We start from the raw sequence: 24,048 nt of genomic DNA on the forward strand, positions 1-24,048 counted from the left end.
CAGTGGAATAAAAAACACATTTTTCAGGGTATTATTCTGGGAGCCAGACTCAAGCTATGAATGCTACTTTGTAGAGGATACTCATTAAATAGTTATTTATAAAAACTTTCAATATTCAAATTGTTAAATACCTACTTAGCTTCTAAGGGGCTTCAATTGGTGTACCAGCAAAAGTCTGCCAAGTTTTTAGAGTCAGGGCATTGCACCACAGTAAAGGGTTATGCTGTGAGCATCATGAGTGGGATCACTAAATTTGTATGTGGTGAGAGAGCAACTGCTCACTAAATTTGTATGTGGTGTGGGATCACTAAATTTGTATGTGTGGTGAAGTATGGTGGGCAGCTAACATGTTAAAAAGAGCCATGCATGAAAAAAAAACAATGTATATTAGAACCATTTAATCATTGTACCAATCCAGGAACAGTAGAGTAAATGCCATGACTAGCAAAAAGAATAAGATGTACACCCTGAGACCAGCATTCCTCTGGATGGCTTGTTTTATCTGATCATTTGCATCCTTAACATTTTCCGTCGCGCCCACAACCGTGTATGAAATTCTGTCTATGTCCTGCTCTTGCTGAAGAACCTAGAAAAACAAAAATAATTTTGACATGGTTATTGTGGTATGAGGGAAGTTAAAAAGTCGGCATTCAAATCTTCTTTGATTGTGTCAAATAATATCAATTTTAAATTTTACATGTATCAGTAAACAGAAGTATTTGATCCCTGATTATTTGACAACAGAAAAGAAGAATGTCAGCAAAGCAAAACGAGGAAAGAAAAAGTATTTTCTTTGGTTTGATTGGGAAGTATTTCATAGGCGTATATGGCTGTGCCCACCCCAGCATGGTCTAATGCGCACCCCGGGATGTTGGGCTACCAATTCAAAATTCTATAATGAAGTATTTGCATATTCACTTAGTACATGTAGTTTTGGTAATGGAATCATGGATATTTCAAAGGAAAAAAAAATCATTTAATTTATGTGCATTCATACTAATGATAATAATTGAACTGTTGTGATTTTTTTTTTAAATTACATCAAATGTTTTACCTTTTCTGTAAATATTTCTTGTAGCTCAGCTATATGCAGCACCTTGCTCTCTATCTGCCGGACCTCTTCAGTCATGCTGTTCAGCTCATTCAACAACTGCACATTCTCAGACTCCAGCATTTGCAGTTCCTCTACATCTAGCTCTCCCTCATCTGACAATATTGCTACCTCATTGTCAGATAAATCCAACTGTGGCTTCGGATTATCTGTATCTTCAGGTTCAACATCTTCATCTTCTTTGAGTTTTTCAGTTTTAAATGAGGTGACATTTGATTTGATCTGTGGCTGCTCCAAACGGGAAAGTTTCCGCATGTCAATAGCTCTCTTAACTCGCAAAGCTTTAAGTTCACTATGGATTTTACATACCGCCTTTAAGTAAGAGTCAATAAGGTCAATGACTGCATCCATGTACTCCCGTGTCTGCGGTGATACAGCCAATTTACGATTATCGTTCCTAAATTCCTTCAGAAGGTGTGAACAGGTGTTGATAATTCTCTGCGCTCCCGTATCTATTTGGTCTCTCTCCGCTTCCGTCATCTCATCTCTAGTCACGTTAAAGAAACTTAAGTACCTATCCCGATGTTCCAATAAGAAATCGCGTAATCTTGTGATTTGCGAGCAAATATCTTTCGCAGTGTGCATGAAACCATGTTTTGATTTGGGACGAAGTAAACGCTGCTTGTCTTCGCTAACGGGGCTTTGTATGCCAAACGCTTTGTTACGGGCTTTCAAAGTCTTTATGCAAGCTTTAAAAAGCGGAGTTATATCCATTTTTAAAATAATTCAAATACATAGGGCACAAGTACACACGTAAAAATTGCGAAATTATGACGTTTGAAGATTTGATTTGACGTGACTGACAGTGACGTGACATCATTGTCTATGAGAACTAGGGCGTGACTAGGATCATCGTAAAATCTTAGTAGTGTAAATACCGGTTTTTTGTACAGATTTATGGCAACACAATTTGCTTCAAATAAATGGCCAAAGTATCAGCAGCCAAGGCAAAAAATCCAGACTAGCCTAAAAAAAACAAACAACCAGAGTTGCCATTTTGACACTGTCAGTTAAAATAAATAACATAAAATTCTATTTTTACGCATCGATACAAAACAAATACCTATTTACTTAATTTTGTTTGAAGTATTGAGCTGTTCTACAAATAATCATTATGGCCGCAACAAATAACTCTAACCGTGTGAAACATACAATTCCTATTGACATTCTGGATGATCTATGTAGGTTAGTAAACTTTGCAACTAATTTTGATGAATATTTTTAATTTGTTGTTTACTATACATTGCACAGACATGTTATACCTGAATAACGTTTCTGCTATTATTGTTAGGGCGCTTATGGCTGAGAATACACATGCTTATAGCTTGCATTTTTTTTTTCGGAAAATTAGCTTGCATGCTTGTGTCATATTTATACATCAGACGCCAGCTACTTGTGTATTGCTTCTGTACAAAGTGAAAATATTGCATTTTAGATACTGTGGGCAGATACTAGTATTTGGAAGAAAAATCTTTCTCAGCTTCTAACTATGCTTAGTAAATCCCCACATTTTATAATTACAATCTGCTACTAGGGTTTTTTTGCTTAGCATAATAAAAACCGTTTTTTTTAACCTTGAAGTTTTTCATTGTTAATGGGTCACTATTTTACTACACTACTTACACTATTATTTTGCTTTTATTAGCAATATACCTACTTGCTCAACCAAATATAAAATAAACTTGCACCTCCTTTCCTTTCTTTCCTTCTTTGATTTTACATGACAGAAGTGTCCTAACTGTCCCTCAAGGGCATCAGACCAACCAACCAAAAATTATGTATGCCAGTATTTTATCTGCAAACATAGGCATCTGTAATATTATTGAACAATCAACAAAAAACCCAAAATAAATTAACTTAAAATAACTATTTATTACTCCCAGCCGTTTCATTATCAACCTGCCAGCGGAGGAGCGGGACGACCTGGTCCGCATCTGCTTCCAGATGGAGTTGGCGCACTGGTTCTACCTGGACTATTACTGCACCGACGAGTCCACCAGCCTGCACCCCTGCGGCATCCGCGATTTTGCTGCACATATATTCCAGGTAGAGAATTGATGTTTTACACTTGTTTTGTGAATGTTTCAGGAAGAAAATGCAATAAGTCTTCGTCATATTTCTTTAAATTAGCAATTCCTATATATTTATTTATTCTTGGAATCTTGGAAACAGCTTACGATTTCAATGAAATTTGCATTCATGTGTGAACAATCAAATTAACTTAGTTCAATCTCTGAAAAACGCGTGTTGTTTTTGAGTCTTAAATGTTATAGAAATTTAAAAAAAAACATGAAATTTGGCATGATTATATTTGGATCAACTAATTCTTGTAGTTAATCTGTCCCAACAGCAAGGGAACAAAAGTAGTACAGTTTAAAAGAAGAAATGTTGTGTCACAATATTAACATGCTTATTAGATGACCAATTGAGTTTCTTGCCGGATTCTTCTCAGCAGAGGTTTTTCCGAACCGGTGGTAGGTTTTTTTTGACATTCATAAGTGCTTGTTATAGCCTAAATTGAATAAAGATATTTTGACTTTGACTTTGACTTTGAATTATTGAAGGGGCTTAAAACTACCACAAAAGTGCATGCATCCTATAAACTTATGGTTTAAAGAGTGACTCAGGAGAATGTTACTATGGCACAAGTGACAAGAAAAAGTTGTTCAACCCATTTTATGCAATGTCAATGTAAATCATAACAATACCTTGATGCTCAAAGGGCGTAAAGGCACTCTCTATGGCATTTTATACAGTATTTTTTTCTCTATCAATCAGTATAATACACGTAAAAAAGTTTACTCAAAAATTTACTTTACAGCCTATGTTGTTTTAGCCCCTAAACACATTTATTTTCAAAATTTTGAATATAAAGAACAAAAAAATTACATTGTATAATAATAATCAAGGCAGTAAGTACACCGGTATTAAAGCGACACATATTTTTACACTCCCTTTATTGCCTCGAAAAAAATGTAAGACATACGGCATAAACACTGTAATTGATTCAACTGTCCTTTATGACCACCAAATATTTCACTGTTTATTTTGATTTCTCAAGACCGCAGCCTAATAATCAAAAGTATGGAATAATACGATTTTTTTACTATCTGAAATGGCTTAATTTATTACCATAAAAAGAAGTTGAACTTTCCCATATAACCCATTTAAAAGAAAAAATTGTGATGTTACCTTTACACCCTTGTGAACCAAAATAAGAAAAGTTTACTAGGTCTTAAAATGCATCTCATTCAATCCTTGTGTTTTCACTAGGGCGTATAGTTACGCCTCATCCTTCAAAATCATACTCATCCACAATATTACTTTTCCCACCCTCTGCAGTAATATACTATTATTTAATTCAGGATTATAATTTAATGACATGAAATAATTATGATTATTGATTGATTGATTGATTGTGATTTTAATTTTAATTTTTAACTTTAAATTGTATAGGTTTAAAAAAATGCTTAAATAAAGAAATTATTATTATTATTGTAAACGTTTTGGTTTTGACTTTCCAGCACGTACCAACCCTCCGCGAGCACACAGCCCGGCTAGACTCGGTGCTGGAGAACTGGCGCGAGTACAAGCAAACAGTGCCGACGTACGGCGCCATCTTGTTGGACTCTGATCTGACGCACGTGCTGCTGGTGCAGTCCTACTGGACGAAGGCCTCGTGGGGCTTCCCCAAGGGCAAGGTCAACGAGGACGAGGAACCCTGGAAGTGTGCTGCCAGAGAGGTCAGTTACTGAACTGAAACAATTACTTCGCTCATCCGCGACCTTAACCTCTTCACCGCCACAGTCTATACATGACCAAATTAAAAATCAAGTTGAATTGTCGCTGGTTTTTCTGTGGCGTATAGAGCACGTCACTTCGTTTGTTTTGTGGCGGTGAAAAGATTAAGCCTGGTTTCCACCGCAAGCAGAGTGGACTCATTGTATGCTATTTATCTTTTTATTTATTTATTATTGTGATTGAAATATAATATCGTAAATACAAACTGAGACATGGATGCACAGAAAAACCAGAAAAAGAGACCAGCGCTGGGAATCGAACCCAGCAATCTGTGCTGCATGCTATAACCCCAAATATAAATATAGTTCCCAGAGTGAAAATGGTCAAAAATGTAACTAAGCCATTTTGCAACAGGTACTTGAGGAAACAGGATTCGACATAAGCAAATTGATAAACAAGAATGACTACATCGAGGCAATCATCCACGACCAGATTGTCCGTCTGTATCTCATACCGTACATCTCTCGGGACACCAAGTTCCAGCCCAGGACGAGGAACGAGATTAAGGCTTGCGAGTGGTTTCCGCTAGCCGACCTGCCATCTAACAAGAAGGATATGACACCTAAGGTTAGCTATTTTTTTTATTAAACTAAACGCCACTTAGACAGTCCAAGGCTAAAAAAATTAATCGTTAAGGCCGTCCCCTATCTGTATGACCTTGCACGTTCCAACTCTCTCGATCCTCCCCCTTCTTCTTTCCTGTCTTACAACTTGCACATTATTGCGTCTATTCGCTCAACTATAAAAATAAAATAAACGATACTTTATCATTTATGATTGTATGCTTTATTATGAAACTAAGAAACACAAAACAACCAAAAATAAGTTAAACCATTAATTCAACATATTTTTCAGGTAAAAATGGGGGTCAGTCCGAACGCTTTCTTCATGGTGCTTCCATTCGTCAAACGAATGCGTCGCTGGGTCTCCGAGCGGAACCCTAAGAGCTTAGGGACCCGCCGCACCCGGCACAAGTCGCTCGGAGACATCGAAGTTACAACCCACAAGAACAAAGGGAAAATATCCCAAGGGCTACAGAACGAAATAACAGATTACCAAACCCAAAATCCTCCTTGCACTTCTAATAATCCCCCAGCAAAGTACAGTGCTAAAGTTCATCCCAAAAATGGTAGCGCTAAGAAAGATAGAAGAACGAAACGTCAACTGTTCACGCCGCAGAATACTCATAGTGCTAATTTTTCACCGGTGCAAAAGGATAAGAGTCCAGAAAAGGAGACCCCGAAGGTTAAAGAAGAAATTTTCATTGCACCATCGTGGGCCAATTTCAAGTTTGATGTGCAAGCGATATTGAATTGTCTGTATTAGTGTAGGTTGATCTAAAGACTGGGCTGGATAGGCGAAGGAAGATGTAATTTGTTTTGGGCAGGGTCGCCAAGCGCAAGTTTAGAGGCTACGCTAGCTGACGCGGGTTACACGGAACGGGTGGACGCCTGTTGAACAATAGGAGTTTGGCGATATTTTTGACAAAATCGTTATTTCCTAGTAGTAAAATTTCCATTCACGTTATTTCCCAATATTCTTTTTTACTAAAGCTTATTTTCTCAGTAGAATTTTATTCCCAATCAGAGTGGACACCGATACAGTGTCGACGGAGCTCCGCTCGCGCGGAGCTCCTTTTTCTGTGTAGTTTTGGCCCTTCGAGCCGATGCAAACTTAACATAACCTAAACCTACCTATGTTTCTGTCGACTGGGAAAAACCGCTACTGTGAAAATAAGCTTTAGTAAAAAAGCATATTGGAAAAAGAAATTGGGAAAAAACGCGAATGGAAATTTGGCTAACGATTTTGGGAATACGATTTTCCACCCCAACAATAAGTACGAGCAGCGCTAACTGCGCGCGTCGCGTGCATAGGATTGTACCTGCGCCCGCGCGAACTATCGTAGGCCCCTTAGATTTGCGACATACTTGACGCTATTAGATCTAGTGAACTATGTTAAGGCTGAATATACACTAACCCCCTTATTCATAAACGACAATCAAACCTATTTTAGTTAAAATGCCGCTAAAATTCGTTTGTCCTTATCTGTCACTTCGACATTTGTATTTGTTAGAAAGGGGCAAAGCATTTGTTAGCTAACATATGCTTGTTAAGTTTTATGAATAAGGGGGTAAATCTGTGGACAGTAGCTAAGCTGTGCACGGTAAAAATATTAGTTAACAGAAAATTTTCCTAACCTTTCAATTTCTTCTACCGTGAAACATAGACGTTATTAAGATTACACGAGTCACTTAGATATTCATAGTCAAGATGTATTCGACATGTTTCGAACAAATCTTAAACCCTTGTCTTCATCACAATTACTAAACTACGCTAATCTATTATGCTTCTCCGGTAAAACAACGCTTTTGTTTTAGCGAAAAAAGTTAAATTAGTCTAGTTCGTTAATATGGAACTCCGCAAAGTAAGCATTAAGACTGGTACAATTTCCATATTTGTACTGTAGGTGAGTCAAGGTTTGCAAGGAGCCGATAAAGGATTCGGATCCGCTTGAGAATCTGACTCTTGCACCTTCTCAACCTGTCCTGACCATAAACAATTTCTCTGTGTTCTTTCTTTAATATTTAAGTATGTCTACTATTTATGATGGGTCATAGATAGAAGACATCAGGCAGGAGTGTTCATTCACATTACATATGTTAAAACAGTGAATAACACTCGCCTAAAGTTGGAAGTGAGCGTAAATTATTATATGCCATCGCTCTATGACAAAAAAAAAACGAAAATTGTCGAATGTGTAAGAACTGGTTCCCACTTGTCGGATGTCGGGCCCGGATTTAAATCGGATGTTTCAGTGGCAGAACATTTTATATGAAGCTATACACTTGCCCGACATGATTTTCTATACAAATGACCGACATCCGACTCGAAACGGATCCGACACCCGACAAGTGGGAACGGGCTCTAAAGGTGTTGATCCACTTGAGCATTCACTTGTGGAATGTTACATTACAGGTATAAGCTCACAAAATAAACAGAAGCGTCTAAAGCTGGGTACTGACCTACGTTACTAGGTGTAATGTACATTCGCATCGAGCATGTTACGCATTGAGCATGTTCGCTGTGTTCTCAAAATCTGCGTAATGTTGCTAGAGTTGTGGATAACGCTCATTATGAGGCTTAAAGACTCGAACTCTTAAGACTCCAGAGTCTGAAAGACTCGGACTATTTTTGAGAATTAAGTTGGCTTATTTTATGCGTATGGATGCATGAAACCGTCTTTGCGGCCTTTGAGTCGTTAAGCCTCGAGTCTTTAGGGTTCGAGTCTTCGAAATGATCGTTTTTCACAACACTAAATGTTGCTCGTAAAAGTCAAATTCTTGTGCTCCATATTCGCCAGCCACTCTCAGTAAAGATGGCGGACTTGTTACAGCGTACTAACTGAACCGCGTAACAGTCAAAGGATTCGCCAAAAAAAAGCGAGCAACGTGCGGCTCGTTGCTCGCTGGTTTCCCCGTAACACTAAGTACTGACTGCACGAATGCTCGCTGTGCAACATATTACATTACACCTCGTAACGTTGGTCAGCAGGGCTACTACGAAACTCTAAACTCGAAACTCGAAGTTCGTATCGTACCGTCTCTCTCGCTCTCGTATTAAATAGTATAAGTGTCAGAGGGACCGCACGACACGAACTTCGAGCTTCGAGTTTCGTAGTAGCCCTGCAGTACCCACCTTTAGCGAGCATTCGAATGCAACGATGATTTGGCTTCGAGCTTTTCGCCGAGCATTCGACCGACATCACCGTGAAAAGCATTTACTAGAGCGCTCCTTAGATATCGTGTGAATGTTTGTAACAATGTTTGAGTCTTTGCTTGGTTCTGTGCGATGTTCAGTTCGACAAATTTAAAGAATAAACGGTGAATGCCCGATGTTCTGTAACAAATTAATGCATTGCATTTTTGAGCACCTTGAGTAAGGCCCGCGTCAAACTGTGTTGTATGAGTTTTTAACTTTATAACGACGACTGAGTTGGGTGTCTTTGCAATAGGACACTGAGCCTTACGTGGCAAAATCGACTCACAGTGCAACTTTATCTCAGTATTGTACAGTCAAACAATTTGATCCCTAAGTCATCACAGCACCTTGCCTTTTTTGTCTATAATAATGTTTTCATCACACTTGCTCGTAAACAGTGTCGTAACATGCAGGCTACCTTGGTTGCAACCCCCCAAATAAAACCCTCGACCTTAATGTGCTTGTCATGAAACCCGTGGTCGGTAAATGAGTCATTGCCCGTACTAATTTTCTTGTCATGAAGCCCAAGGTCGGTAAATGAGTTTGTTACTGCATGGTGTGCTTCTGCTCCGTGCGCGCGCTGCACACGCAATTCGGCAATTTAAAAAAAAATATTAGTTTTCTTTTACAAATATACAATTTTACTCGCAAATGTGATGAAAAACATTGTATGTCGCACGGGCGGTCCTAGAATTACGAACATCGACTCTTTAAAGCCCTCAGTCTTCGACTTCGGGCTTCTAATAGACTCTCGTTCGTAATTCCTTATTTACCGCCCTTAAGACACAATGTACATTAACACAAAAACTAACAAAATTCGTTGACTGTATTTATCAGAAGTCACCGAGACATTTCTTGTGAAATGGTTGTATTGTGGGTCGAGGTTACGCCGGTTTATCTATAGTCAAAGAATGCGATTCCAGTTATGTCATGCAGTAGATAGTGGAGAACTAAATATTAGGGTGTACGTGTACCCCAGTCGCAAAACATACGTTGTTATATTACAACTACTTAATAGGTTGATTACAAATAAAAGTTGATTTATAAAAAATGGAACAGTGAAGTTTTATTCGTCATCATCAGCCGGAAGACTTCCACTGCTGAAGAAAGGTCTCCCACTTAGAACGCCACGATGAACGACAACTCGCCACTTGCATCCACGGGTTGCCCGCAACTCTCACGATGTCGTCAGTCCACCTGGTGGGAGGCCTGCCAACGCTTCGGGTTCGTGGTCGCCATTCGAGGCTATCGGAGGAGCCAATAAAGGCTATCGGAGCTCACAGGAACTGCGTAGTGTCTACACTCATTAGTAGTGGTAACTGGTTAGAAGCGGTTATTCTTTGTTTTACATCTAGGCTATTTATAGCAATAATTGGAGTGTGGACTTTGCTATGCAATAATCAATGAAAATGGAACCACAAAACGAAACAATGGAATGTTTATTTCGTGCAATTTTCATATCTTTGTGAAGAGCTGGTGGGACAAATTATACGAAAAAATTACACATTTGTTTAAAAAAAAAAGAATATTTTTGTCCATAAAAATGTATGGTATCTACCGTAGTTCTGAAAAAGAATAGGCCAACATTATCTAATTTTGAAGACAAAATGGTCTACTCGTACTGTCAAAAGAAAATCTTTATATTAAAAAAATATATAAGTTATTATTTAAAATAATTTAGCTGCTCTTTAGTACTTTTAATATAGTAACCATGTTACTATAAAAGCTACATTAGTTGAACATACCTACGTTTAACGGGTAATAATCGCTATCCAGGATGCTCCCTCATGTTTGTCATCAGATAAAAGACAATTTAAAATTATAAATTTATTTCATCTAATATACAGGACGAGTCTTAAGTCATTAAAAAGCCACTTGGATAGAGCAGGCCGACCACGGGACTAGACTCTAAACTTATTAATTTTAAGAAAGAATGTAGTTATTATTTGTAAATTGCTGTGCCCTAAATGTTGGTAAATGTTGAACCTTCATACTTTTTAAGATCTTCATCACAACATTTAACACAATAGTTTAGAGTTTGAGCTCATATTGCTTAAACCCAGTTTAGACATTCAAGAAATATCGTACAAATCGTCTCAGCACTGAATGTCAGTTTAACCGACCGGATGCAAAGTGGTTAGAGAACCTGACTATGAAGCTTGAGGCCCCAGGTTTGATCCCCGGCCGGGGCAGATATTTGTATGAATAATACGAATGTTTCTCGGGTCTTGGACGTTTAAAATGTATTTATCTATAAGTATGTTTATCCGTTATCTAGTATCCAAAGTACAAGCTTAGCTTAGTATGGAACTTGGTCAAATGTCCCATATATGATATTTATTTATTTTAAAAACTGGCTAGACCAACACATTAGCAGTACAAAGAATACTTGGCTAAGGAACAGCTAGATACAGGCTCCTATCAGTTGCTTCCGCCTGCCTGATAATTGAAATAATAATAATAATAAAATTGGAAATAAATTACATTGCGGCGTTCGATTGCCCACAACAAACTCGTTGGCTTTACGGCCTCACAATGTAATGCAATTTGTACGATTTTTCTTACCGGTCTAAAACGGGCTTTAGTCCTTGCCAATCGACCATCTCAACACCGAGTAGCATAATATCACATCAAAAATACAATGTTACTAAAATTAAATACATTATTTACTTATAAAAAAGTTCATCTAATCAATAATAATCCAAAACATATAAGACAAAGCTAAAAGTGCCCTTCCTAACAAAAGCGGTGTGTTTGCATTAAAGTAGCTCTGAACGGAGACGTGGAGAATGGCCCGTCCCATTAGCTGTGGCCGTATTTACCGTACGACACCATTTCGGCAGTTCAAGGGCACGACCGAAGGTTCGATTTCGGGCAAAAAAAATTTTTTCGCGTAGTTTTGCTTCGGCGAAACTCTGCATTTGCAAGTTGATGCGCGCCGTTTGGGTGATGCAAATGTTGATGATGATGGTGAATATAACAAACTATTTTTCTTAACACTCATGTGTTTTTTTATTTCTATGTACTTATGTGTAAAAAATACTGATTTTAACACGCTACCAACGATAAAAATGTAATTTTCCATTGTGTTAAAATATGTTTTGGTTTCAGTTTTACGGCTGAAACTGGGACACTAAAGTATCAAAAACTGATTGACCCACGCCTGCCTTTGCATCGTATTAGTTCACCCGTTTCTCACAAATAAGATTGTACAAGGAAACAATGCTAATATATAGTAATAAAGTGTCTTAGCAAGTCCTTAATATACACTACTTCACATTTATTTTCATAATATATTCATATCATAGGCACTTTCAGCAATCTACTACGCTTCAGTCCATAAACATTCAAAGTTATAAAATAGATAAGTTCCCGATTCGTCAGTTTCTTGTTTCATCGAAATCTTGTTTTATCGAATTCTTGTTTTAAAGGAATTTGTTACATGAATTAAACAAAACTAACTATGGAAATACGGAATATGTATATTTTAAAATAACCCGACGAATCGGGAATAAGTCGTTAAATCTCTTGATTATTTTTTCTAACATCAGATCAATATGGCTGATCAATTAGCCAATAAGCTCTGTTTACACACGCGTGTAATCGTGCTTATAGTATACGGCAAAAACTTTAAACTACCGAGTATTTCAGTGTCACTTTCTTCGATTTAGCGGGGCAATTGACAGTATGCCAACAATTCCAAGACACATTTAATATTATTAAATAATCATTTAATTTGAACCTTGAAAACAGGGTCCTTTATAAAGGACTTATTGTAATTATTAATTAATTAATTAAGTTTTTTTTTATTTCAAAGAAGAATAAATTTTAAATTATTTTATGTGTACTGTGTCTTGGAACTACCAACAATGTCAGTTTGACTGAAAAGAAAATTGGGCGTTTTGAAAAAAAAAGTGTACTTTTCTTTTTCTTTTTTAAATATGGTTTTTCCTACTCAGAATCAAGAGCACAATCGATAAAACTGACTCATACAATTAAAAAAAAAGTTATACTTTTTTGAAAACGCCCAAACACCAAACATCCTAGTTTTACCAACCACAGCGTGATAATTCCTATATTATTAAGCTGTCTATCTATGCTTATACTCTATGCGTTTAAAACGCGTTCCAGACGGTTGTAAACCAGCGTCTCAACAGAGGTGACCAAAGTTGGAACTTGGCTTAAAACCAGCGAATCAGTATTGACACGCCAGGTACGTTGAAGGTCATGTTAGGGTGCATTTACACACCTGCCAAGTTTCGACAAGCTTTAACAAGCACAAGCGTGTAAACGAGGGCGTTTGGATAGGCTTGCGTGAGCTTGCCAGCGCTTGCCCCGATCCGGGCCAGTGTCTGTTTTAGAACACAGATCAAAGGAAGCTTGCGGCCGCTTGCGACGTGTTTACACGTTGGCTCTTGTTTAGTATGTTTCACGAGCTAACGCCGAGATGCTCGCCTGCCATGCTTGCTTGTCTGGAATACACTAACACACTTGCGAGCGTGTAAATGGCACTCAAGCGTTTGTATAGACTTGGAGTTTGCAGTTTGGCAAGTCCCGGCAAGCGTGTAAGCGTAGCATTATAATTTGGTTTACAACTGTTTACAACCTGGAACGGGCTTTAAGGTGCGGACATACTTTTAAAACACGAGGGCTACTGCGAAATTTGAAAATCGAAGTTCGTATCGTACCGTCCCGCCGCGCTTATATTATTTAATGCGAGAGTGAGAGGGAAATGAAATGAAAATTTATTGCCTATGAATTAAGGATTTAGATTTCAGTTACATATGCTTGGACGTAAGTTTCTCTTAACCCTACCTTTATAGGCGTACACGCAGTTAAAAAATAAAACATACATAAAAATAGGGATGGACACAAATTTCGAATAGCCCTGCAGATAGAAACATGCCATGGGCGGCGTGGCGTGGCGTGGCGTCGCGTTTAAGTAGTATGTCTCCGCCTTTACGCGTCTTGTTCGTCAGTAGTCAGCAAGCTGAACCCGTAAGCTAGTCAGTGGTCGTCCAGCCGGCGGTGCGGGTGGGGCCGGCAGCGGCGCGCCGCCACGTACACGGCGCCGGACACCGCGAGGACCGCCGGGACCGACAGCCCTATGCAGATCACTAGGATCACCAGGAGCGAGAACGTCTCCACCGGCGGCGCGCCGTACCCGAACGTCGTTGACCTGACGATTGTATAGACATAACATATGTAATCACATAGGGACCGACTGCTTTTACTCAACTCGGAATAAAAAAAACCGGACAAGTGCGAGTCGAACTCGCGCACGAAGGGTTCCGTACCATTATCTATACAACATTAGACATTAGCAAAAAAAGTGGCAATAAAAGTCAACTTTGTTGTATAGGAGCCCCCCTTAAATATTTATTTTATTCTGTTTTTAGCATTAATTTGTTGTCACGAGTATAGCGAGCGACCACAGTAATGTCTAATCTGTGAAAATTTCATGTGTCTAATACGTGTGTCTATTACGACTCAAGAGATAGAGCCCGGTCGTTGGCACCCTTTGGGTACGGAATCCTAAAAACGGTAAAAAAAATTTTTTTTTTAAAAACATAGTTTCCACAGATATTTCAGAGCGGACAAGTTGATCAAAAATATCGAAACATGAACTTAATAATCCTTAATAATAGAGTGCATTTTCCGATATTTTTGACCACAAAGTGGGGATGATTTTATGGGAATTATAAAAAACCTCGCCATATTACGGAAAACCAATAGAACTAATTTCTTGCACTGGTAACACAAATTCAAATGTCATCTGTCTATTGCTGTTTAAGTTTAACGTTGTTTGCGCGTGGTATTTTAAAGTGTTATTTTGTGTTTTTGTGCGTTAATATGCCGAAGATTATCCATAGCCTTGGAAGGAAAATAATTCACAATGTATAAAAGTATTTTTCATAGAAAAATTCCGAGGGATGAGAAAATATTCCGTTAAATAACATCACCGATACCATTGTCAATATGACTGGTAGGTATCGTATAGTAAGCGTAAAGAAGCTCTCAACCTTGACGCTGGCAAAATTGTCCCAAGTGTCAAGTGTAAAGAATGTTGCAATATAAAAATTAGAAGTGCTGCCCTCGCGTCAGGTTTTTTATATTCCTGGTCAGCCTTTAATTTCATACAAAGCCTTGACATTACTCACCACGCAGTATAGTTATGCTGCCTGTAGAACCCGTCGCCGGGCTCTCCGAACGAGACGAACACGTCCCGTATCAGCAGCTCCACATTTATGTGATCCCGGTAGAACGTGAACAGAGTAGTAGACTTTTCTAGATGCGTTCTGTAAGAGAAGCAGGTTTGGAATACTGTCATTTAAAGGTTAGGCTATACACTTGCGACAGAACATCGAGCATTCACCGTTTTAAGGGTTCCGTAATCAACTAGGAACCCTTATAGTTTCGCCATGTCTGTCCGTCTGTCTGTCTGTCGATCGAGACCGTTAGTATTAGAAAGCTGTAATTTGGCATGAATATACATATCAGTCACGACCACAAAGTAGTAAAATAAAAAAGTAAAAAAAAACTTTAGAGTACCTCCGATAGACTGGGGGTGATTTTTTTTTGTCGACTGATCCCATAGTGTGGGGTATCGTTGGATAGGTTTTTTTTAACACATTTGAGGGATTCCAAGACGATTTTTCGATTCAGTGATCTGTTCGCGGAAAATTCAACTTCAAAGTGCAAATATTCATTAAAATCGAGCGTTAATAAACATTTGTTCATTTTTAAAGAATATAAAGACCGGTCTGAGTGGAGAGCCTTGGGGGAGGCCTATGTCCAGCAGTGGACGTCTTTCGGCTGACATGATGATGATGATGATGAAAGAATATAAGTCTATCACAAATAATTATTGGAGTAGACACATTAACTTATACATTAAGAAGAGTTCTATCAGACCAAATTTTTAATTTTCATTAAATTTTTATGGAATAATCGAGGAAAACTAACAAAAATGCAACATTGCCAGCTCAGCACGTATAATAGTATTTTATGCAACTGTATCGTAATTGGGGTCACATGAGTGTTTTAAGGCCTAATTACGTACAGTTGCATACAATATTTTATCTACATCCATATATTAAAACGTCTATCATGTGTTCCGCGAACCATTGAGAATGACCTCCATTAACGAGAAATAGAACGATACATCTGTGTTTACTGCAGTACACCTATGGTTTTTGAACGCATAATTGAGGATTTACTATATGGGTGTAGATAAATTAATGAGTTTTCTTCTTTTTGCAAGTTATTAACTTGGATGTAGTCTGACCTGTTGAAATGGGAGGTGTGTACGACGGTGGAGGTGGTGACGCCCCGCTCGGGCTCCGTGTACGCGACCGGCCGGAACTGGAGGAAGCCGCCGCCGCCGCCCCCGCCGCCCCCGCCGCGCGCGCACACTGGCGTCTTCAGCTCTATTATCTGTGGACACATTGCTCTGTAGTATCGACCAAATAAGTATACGTTTGTTTTCCTACTGAGACTGTTTCCACCAAAGATGTGCGAGGATGTGTTGCGAGGAATGAATAGAAAATAGAAACGCTCCATTTACCTATCCTCGCGCACAACAGGTTTTGCAGGTAGTAGGACCTTGTGCAAGGTCCGCCCGGATTGCTACCACCATCTTGCTCGCTAATCCTGCCGTGAAGCAGCAGTGGTTGCACTGTTGTGTTTCGACGTGGAGAGTAAGACAACCGGTGAAATTACTGGCACTTGAGGTATCCCATCTTAGGCGTCTAGGTTGGCAAGGCATCTGCGATACCACTGGTGTTGCACATGTTTATGGGCGGTGGTGATCTCTTACCATCAGGATCCATTTGGTCGTTTGCCATACAGTCGAAAAAAAAAAGACATCTCTGGTGGAAATAGTTGAGCGGAGCGAGTAAATTAAACGTTCCTATTGGTTCATGAAAAGCATATTCCTCGCAAAACATCCTCACACATCTACGTTTAAAACTCAGCCTTAAGTACTTATAAAATGTGAGCAAAAATGAATTTATTCTCATTGTCCTACTAATACCACTAGTATTATAAATGCGAAAGTTTGTAAATCTGTTTTTTTTTTATTTCGTTATTATCTATGAGATTCGGTATACAGATAGTTTGAGTACCGGGGAAGGACATAACATAGCGTCGTTGCTACTGCAATACCATACTACTAGCATTTTCCATAAGGTTCAATTTTCATTGTCAGCTGGGCTACTACGAAACTCGAAGTTCGTGTCGTGCGGTCCCTCTGACACTCATGCTATTTAATACGAGAGCGAGAGGGACCGCATGACACGAACTTCGAGTTTCGTAGTAGCCCTGCAGAACAGTACAATGTTAGTACTGTTCTGACAACCCAAAATGGTACCTGGTAATTTCATTTTTTTCTTCCCTATTTGGCAGCAGCTGAAAATCAGCGCTGTGGTTCCGTACCTCAGCATTGCTGAGCTGCCAGCCCTTTCGGCTAGCTTTAAGTTGACCTTAATTAAACATTAATTATAAGTACATGATGTATGCTACCTACAAGTTTGTCGATTAAACTTTTTCTTTCTTTCTTTCTTTCTTTACCTTATGGAAAAAGCTAGTTACGCGGTATTGCAGTAGCATCCACGACAGGATAGCTGTTATCCGGGAAAATTGCAGCTCGCGCGGGATAGCAACAAACGAATTCTATGCGGACGGAGTCACTTCGCGGGCAACAGCTAGTTGTAGATAAAATACTTTCTTAGTCGACAGTGGTTTCGGAATCACAAATACATTGTACAACAAGTGCATAAAACGTGCCATTTTACCCGAGACATTTACATCCACCGAGTCGCAGGCGAAGGTTAATAGATAAGTCGAGGGTAATTTTTCTGGTACTGCTATGTTTACATTAATGGGCCAATCAACTATTTTACCGACACTTTGGGCGTCTCCTGCGTTACCAGAATTGTATCTGGCGTTACCAAAAAATCGTACTTCCAACAAGATATTTCACGGTTTAATAGGTTGAACTTACGTAGGACGGCATGTATTCGTGTACACCATCTATTAAATTACAGAAACAACATGTTTACTGACAAAAATCTGCAATTATTTGAAAAATGTCGCGGACAGATTAGTGTCGGTAAAAAAGTTGATTGGCCCTAATTTATTAATATAACCACAAATTATTAAATATAACCAATACTTTATTTCATAAACTTTTTGTCCTTTTTTGGCTGATAGACGAAGATTTTACTTTATGCACTAGCTAGAGCAGAAAACATTTTATGTCGCCTAGATTCAGCATAAATACTCATTTTACGAGCATGAGAAGTGAAAACACATTTTTCATTCTCCATGAAAAGACATTCATCTTTCTTTCTAACAAGGAAGACCACACAACTCGTTCCTAGATTACCTACCTCAAAGACGCCAGGCGTGTGTTCGTCATCCAAACTCTTCACCACATCCTCCACCATGGTGCCGCGGTCATCCTCAGTGCCGACCAGCAACAGCCGCAACGCAAACCGCGACGAGTTGAAGCCTCGCGTTGCTGACATGTTCACTAGCTGGACGTCCAGGAGGGACGAGTTTGATGTGTGGATTAAGTGGGGCAGCTCGGGGGAGAAGCCTGAAGATGGGAAAAAGTCCAGCTGCAAAATAAAGTTTTTTTTAAATATAGACCCGTGCGTGATTGACCACTATCTCACCCGATGAAGAGTATGGATGAGGCCAAACCTCACTGGCTTGGAAACAGTGTATTCACTCTAGCTTTGAAGACTTGAAGAGCCCTCGGTTGATAATATAGTTTAGGATTACTCGAAAAATGAAGAAGTAGGTACTATTAACATTTTTATTTTGGACAACTAAAAAGTTCACATTTTTTTTATATTTCGGTCAGTTCATCATCATCATCAAACGGAAGATGTCCACTGCTGCACAAAGGCCTCCCCCTTAGAACGCCACAAAGAACGACAACTCGCCACTTGCATCCGGTTGCCCGCAACTCTCACGATCAGTCCATCTGGTCGGAGGCCTGCCAACGCTTCGTCTTCCGGTTCGTGGTCGCCACTCGAGGACTTTTCTTCCCCAACGGTTATCTGTTCTCCGAGCGATGTTGCCCGCCCATTGCCATATAGTCCGTCAGACGGATTAACATATCAGAAACCAGACACGTATTTTTTCCTTCGTCAATGAAACAAAACATTATGAAGGTAAGGGTCTGTTTCGCCACCCATTGATCAATTTTATTTGACGGATAAATGTGATACCATTTCCGTCTATTCGAACAAAACGAACAGAGACGGGTGGTGAAACATGGGGTAAGACATGATTCCATCCTGCAATTTACTGACATAACTCTTGGCGATTCTTTACGTATTCTGAAGCAAGGCTCTTCAATAATAATACGCAAGATTTTGGATTTGTTTTGTTTGAGAAATTCTGTGAAATTGTACAATGTATTTATTTTAAACGACAACATCATTTATCATAATATTATGATACGCGAAAATAACGTGGAAAGGAGATACAAGTAGTAAATTTACAAGACTAAAATGAGATAACAGTTAATTGTGTGCAATTGTGCATATTTATCTGCTTAATTGCTGTGACACAATTAGCACTGGTAATATCCAGGCCAAGGTTTCAAAAGTTCACACGATATCGAGTAATAACGTTAATTATTGATAGGTATTTATATGTTACAGACAGCGTGTGGCAGCGGAAGCCCGCGCTGCTCCGGTCCACCCGCTCCCGTCCCGTGCCGCTCCTGGCCCGGTCTCACCTTGACGGCGACGGTCCCGTTACGGGAGCGCGCTCTAGCCTGCATGAGCAGCATGGCGCGGCGCTCGGTGAGCACGCTGTCCTGGCGCGCCCAGCGCCGCCCGCCCAGAGGGATCCCCCGCCCTGCGCTGCGACCGTCCATGTGGCCTAAGTCGTTCAAATCGTTGTACTCGTAAATCTGCGGAAGATTTGATTTGTTTAGACATCATTGCATGCCCTAAAACCATTTGGTAACAATTGGGTTCATGCTGATGATATTGTTGAGGTATTGCAGTGATTATGTGCTGGTACAAATAAATCAAGTGCAAACCGTTTGACAAACTCGCGCGCCTAAGGCCTTTTTTACATTATTCTAGTAAGAAGAGACTGCGGTGATCAATCCATCTCATGTAACTCGTTGGGATTGTAACAAAGCAGTGTATTGCTACTGGAATGATTTCACTTGATAATGTAAGCAATGCCCATTACTAAGACACATTGATACCCGTATTAATTTAGGCCTTTACACTTCAGTTGACTCTTGACCACAGCTGCTGCAATGTGGTCGAAACATCAAGATAATATTAGCAATAAATAGTAGATGTGATTGTCCCAAGAAATATTATATAGGTAGTTTGCTCAGGATGGCCAGAATATAAACTGACCACAAACGTATAAAGGGCTGTACTCCACTGGGAGTAGATCCCTCCCAACTCATATTCCACTGAGATGTGACCTGCTTTATAGCAAGTAGGGCTGAAAACATGATTTTATAAAAAAAAATAACAAAATGTAATGAAATTGTCACAAAAGGGGGCTGAGTAGCCAATGAGATAAATATACAATGGAACACAGAAACATGATTCACCCTGTTATGATACCAGCATGAATAGATTACTCCAATTGTGCCTGAATCACCCATATTGTATTTCATTATGTTCTGCCATCACATACATACCTATTAACATTTATTTGTTACATTTTTTCTGTCAAACTCACAAGCAACCAACCAAGTTCAATGATTGTATTGTTCATCATCAGTTGATATTTTATCAGAAGTTTATATGTATGATACATAATACTAGCGATGCGCCGCGGCTTCACATGGGTAGTTTTTGTGAAATGGAGCTAAAAAAAGTATTTATAACAAAAAATTGAACCGACCACAAAAAAACCATGAAAATAATTATCTACCAGTCTGAAGTTGGTCGGTGCCTCAGCACGTGCCAGCACTCATAATTGACGGAGTTCTGAGGTAACAAACATTTAAAAAAAATACAACCGAATTGATAACCTCCTTTTTTTAAGTCAATTAAAAAAGAGAAGTATCATTGATTAGAGACTTTTGTTTTAAATATACCCATGCAAAGCAGGGGTCACTAGAAGTTAGTAGTAGATAGTTTTTTTCATGTATCAGAATAGTGACAGTCCTAGTTTGCTTTTGTCTGGGTGTTGATGCAAGGAAACTTTAGGGATAATGTTCACGGCAAGATGTAAGCCAACAACTTTTTTTTATAATAAACAAAACTTACTTCAGGAATAGCCATAGCAAAGCTATACATAGGTTCTTCGGAAAACAAAAAGTTTTCAGGTTTATCCTTGAACCAGGATACAGTCAGTGATGAATTGAGTCCAGTCACAGCAGTGATCATGGTTGGAGCACCTCTCGTGAAGTCCCATAGATGATGTACCGTGTTGTTGTCACCATCAGCTCTGATATACACTAGTGTGGTGTTTTCCGAGCATGACGCACAGTCCGGATTAAGTTTCGAAGTAATCTGTGGGAATGATAATGATTTGAATTGTGATATTTTATCAGCATCAAACAATCAGCAAGGTTCCCTGGTATGCGACTAATGCTGAGATCCATGAACATCTGGAAATGCCCACAGTGAGAGAAGAAATCACTAGCATTAAGACTTGATACAGGGGATAGCTCGAGACCCACCCCATTACCCTTGCACAGCAGCTCACAGTTACCTGCTATGTTAAACGAAGAAAAGACATCCTATGATGTAATTAATTATGAGTAGATATGTCCTCGCCGGGGGACGCACCCTGAATGAGAGAAGCATGCACCATATCTGCTAAAAGTGATTGCACTGATTGCAGATCATAATAATAAATAAAAAAAATAAAAATTCAGTTTGTATTTTTCGATATGGGTTTTACGGGATGACAAAAAATTTGGAATTGAAATAAAAAATACCAAATGATTCCAATTATTTCCAATAAACCAGTCTGACTCGCACTTGGCTGCTTTTAATTATTTATTTATTAACTTTGGGCCTTTTCAACAATCAAATTTAAAAATCTCTTTCTTATCAATTGATCTATTCATAAAGTAGAACCCTGATTATACAAGCTCACTTTATCCAAGGTCGCGATTATCCAAGTAGCGTGGGTAGTTCGTCCAATGCTCGCGCGGCGAGGCGTCCATCCGATTGAGGGACGGCTGAGGTACATATCTACATACTTGTGTATTATGTACATGTCGGCGGCCGATCGTAAAATCCGCCAGATCACGAAATTCCTAGGCATATCGTGAAACGCCGCCCGCATTCGTCGATATTCCTACTTCCTAGCTCTATACCGGGCACATCGTAAAATAGTTTCTTATGAAATGCTGCGTATGAAATGGCGGCCGTGACCAGCTGACCGGCCGTGTTTGTTTAGCGCGTGAAAAATGTCGGCGTCGCAACAAAATGATCTTTAAACCGAAAATAGTGATTGAATTCAAAATAGAAGTGCAAAAGAAGCTTTCGAACATCAGCTCCGTTCTTTTTATGTGCATCAAACGGATTCTGTGCACAATGTGAAAAAACCATAGGCGTCTGCCCGTATTTTAGAGGTTAGTATTTTGTTGGTAAACAAAGTATTCACTAGTTGTTATTTATTTATATAGAAAAATTTAGGTACGACGAGCGAAGCGAGGAGTGGTTAGTATTAATTGTGATCACGACGCACGAGCCGAGCGAGCGAAGCGAGCGTGCCGCGGCAGCGGCCGGCGAAGAGCCAGAACCGATATGGCGGCGTTTCATGATATGCCTAGGAATTTCATGATCTGCCTAAACTGGCCAAATCATGAAATGGCGGCGCTTCATGATATGCCTAGGAATTTCATGATCTGCCTAAACGTCACTAGGCAAATCGCTAAACGGTGAGTTATGAATGATGTGGCGGATGTCCCTTAGCCAATTAATGAAATGGCGGCATTTCACGATATGCCTAGGAATTTCGTGATCTGGCGAATTTTACGATCGGCCGCCTACATACATATCATATATGTATGTACTTACATATTAAGTTTCTGATTACGTAAATAGAACTCAATTTGATTTAAAATATCTTTTTATTTCGGAGTAGTTTAATAAAGTCCATAATATCCGAGTTTCTGATTATCCAAGGTTGGCTTGGTCCACAATATCTCGGATAATCGAGGTTCTACTGTATTTATAATTTACTACAGGCAGGTTATTGAACCAAAGTTTGGCCAAATTTTTGATTTTTACCAAATGTTTGTCCGAAGTTTGTATTCGGTTCAAACCACATCAGGCCCATCTCTAGTAAGCAACAAATACAAATTAGGAATAGTGAAGCATTTGTTCAAAGATAATTATGAAATATCACAAAGAGTATCTAGGTATAAAGCTATAAAGCTGGACTGGCAGAGATGCCTTCAGGGATAAGTCTGCCTTTGTACTTTTTTTTTTTCTGTTGTGTGTCCCATCAGTGTATATGTCCCATTGAATTTTTATTGCATTTTTGTTAAATAAAGAGTTATTATTAGGACTTATCACTTTTTATTATTGTCAACTTAGAAACAAATAAATAATTCAAAAATGCAGTGCAGTGCAAAAATATTGTTTTTCTTTAACAGAAAGTAGGTATGTAACACCCACAAATCGACAAAAGTGATAGTAAACACAAAATTTTAAGATCCATTGTTTAAAAGTTAAAGTTTATTTTAGATAAATAATCATTCTTACAATGTAATGTAATCTAATAAGGAACAAAGATTATACCGTTAAACTAGTAAACCCAGTATGTTAAACATAAGATAAAATCTATTTCCGTACCTTTCTATCATATCCAAAAGCGAAGGAAATCACAGAAACGATCAAAAAAGTCCGCAAATACATGTTAATCGTTAAAGGAAATGTATACTTCCTTTTAAAATGACAACAATTATCTTGTAACAATAAAATAAAACACGAGACAGTTCACAGGTCAATTGCAGCGCGATAAACGTGTGGCACGTATGTTGCAGACGAGCAATTATTAAATAACTGTCCAGTTTATTATTTATATCAATTTAAACTCGATAAAAACAATACGCTCAACAAAATCACAATCACAACTTTTGCTTTGCGTCACGTCACTTGCGTCACGCCAATGCACTTTTCTCGGTAGTATTATACTGTACGAAGTTACGTTACTTTAGTGGCGTGGCGCTAGTTTTATACGAAAACTACCTAAGTTAAACAGAGATAGCATAATTGTTTGCAATGAGGGCTATCGTTTTTTGTCTCACTAGATGGCGTACTGTTGCGTGAGGTTTTTAAGTATGGCTTTCGAAGTCTGTTATTAAGGGCGTGAAAACAAAGTTTAGATTAAAATCATATTTAATACACCTTAAAACC

At 38.9% G+C, this 24,048-nt stretch overlaps 3 protein-coding genes across 3 annotated transcripts; 1 reads left to right on the forward strand and 2 right to left on the reverse strand.

Annotated features, from left to right (window-relative positions):
• Nucleotides 1-383: 383 nt before the first annotated feature.
• Syx18 (syntaxin 18) lies at nt 384-1,917 on the reverse strand. The gene is made up of 2 exons (XM_074104388.1): nt 1,055-1,917; nt 384-586 (listed from the first exon to the last, which is right to left on the reverse strand). The coding sequence occupies exons 1-2, from the start codon at nt 1,823-1,825 to the stop codon at nt 398-400; spliced, it is 960 nt and encodes a 319-aa protein (XP_073960489.1). The 5' UTR covers nt 1,826-1,917; the 3' UTR covers nt 384-397.
• Nucleotides 1,918-2,084: 167 nt separating this feature from the next.
• Nucleotides 2,085-9,727, forward strand: DCP2 (decapping mRNA 2). Its single transcript, XM_074104381.1, has 5 exons — nt 2,085-2,296; nt 2,995-3,157; nt 4,636-4,854; nt 5,267-5,479; nt 5,768-9,727. The coding sequence occupies exons 1-5, from the start codon at nt 2,226-2,228 to the stop codon at nt 6,236-6,238; spliced, it is 1,137 nt and encodes a 378-aa protein (XP_073960482.1). The 5' UTR covers nt 2,085-2,225; the 3' UTR covers nt 6,239-9,727.
• A 756-nt stretch (nt 9,728-10,483) lies between these two features.
• Nucleotides 10,484-23,804, reverse strand: LOC141439921 (glycosylated lysosomal membrane protein-like). Its single transcript, XM_074104380.1, has 7 exons — nt 23,485-23,804; nt 20,938-21,183; nt 19,428-19,604; nt 18,064-18,294; nt 15,960-16,108; nt 14,833-14,970; nt 10,484-13,850 (listed from the first exon to the last, which is right to left on the reverse strand). The coding sequence occupies exons 1-7, from the start codon at nt 23,545-23,547 to the stop codon at nt 13,679-13,681; spliced, it is 1,176 nt and encodes a 391-aa protein (XP_073960481.1). The 5' UTR covers nt 23,548-23,804; the 3' UTR covers nt 10,484-13,678.
• Between the last annotated feature and the right edge of the window lie 244 nt (nt 23,805-24,048).

Source organism: Choristoneura fumiferana, chromosome 21 (genome assembly GCF_025370935.1).
Source record: "Choristoneura fumiferana chromosome 21, NRCan_CFum_1, whole genome shotgun sequence".
Lineage (NCBI taxonomy): Eukaryota > Metazoa > Arthropoda > Insecta > Lepidoptera > Tortricidae > Choristoneura > Choristoneura fumiferana.

Coding starts and splice junctions, on each gene's coding strand:
- Syx18 (XM_074104388.1), bottom strand. CDS start 1,825: ATGGATATAACTCCGCTTTTTAAAGCTTGCATAAAGACTTTGAAAGCC. Junction 587..1,054: donor AAGAAATATTTACAGAAAAG/GTAAAACATTTG, acceptor TTGTTTTTCTAG/GTTCTTCAGCAAGAGCAGGA.
- DCP2 (XM_074104381.1), top strand. CDS start 2,226: ATGGCCGCAACAAATAACTCTAACCGTGTGAAACATACAATTCCTATT. Junction 2,297..2,994: donor ATTCTGGATGATCTATGTAG/GTTAGTAAACTT, acceptor TATTACTCCCAG/CCGTTTCATTATCAACCTGC. Junction 4,855..5,266: donor GGAAGTGTGCTGCCAGAGAG/GTCAGTTACTGA, acceptor ATTTTGCAACAG/GTACTTGAGGAAACAGGATT.
- LOC141439921 (XM_074104380.1), bottom strand. CDS start 23,547: ATGTATTTGCGGACTTTTTTGATCGTTTCTGTGATTTCCTTCGCTTTT. Junction 19,605..20,937: donor TTGCTATGGCTATTCCTGAA/GTAAGTTTTGTT, acceptor AATCTTCCGCAG/ATTTACGAGTACAACGATTT. Junction 13,851..14,832: donor CAGCATAACTATACTGCGTG/GTGAGTAATGTC, acceptor TACAATCGTCAG/GTCAACGACGTTCGGGTACG.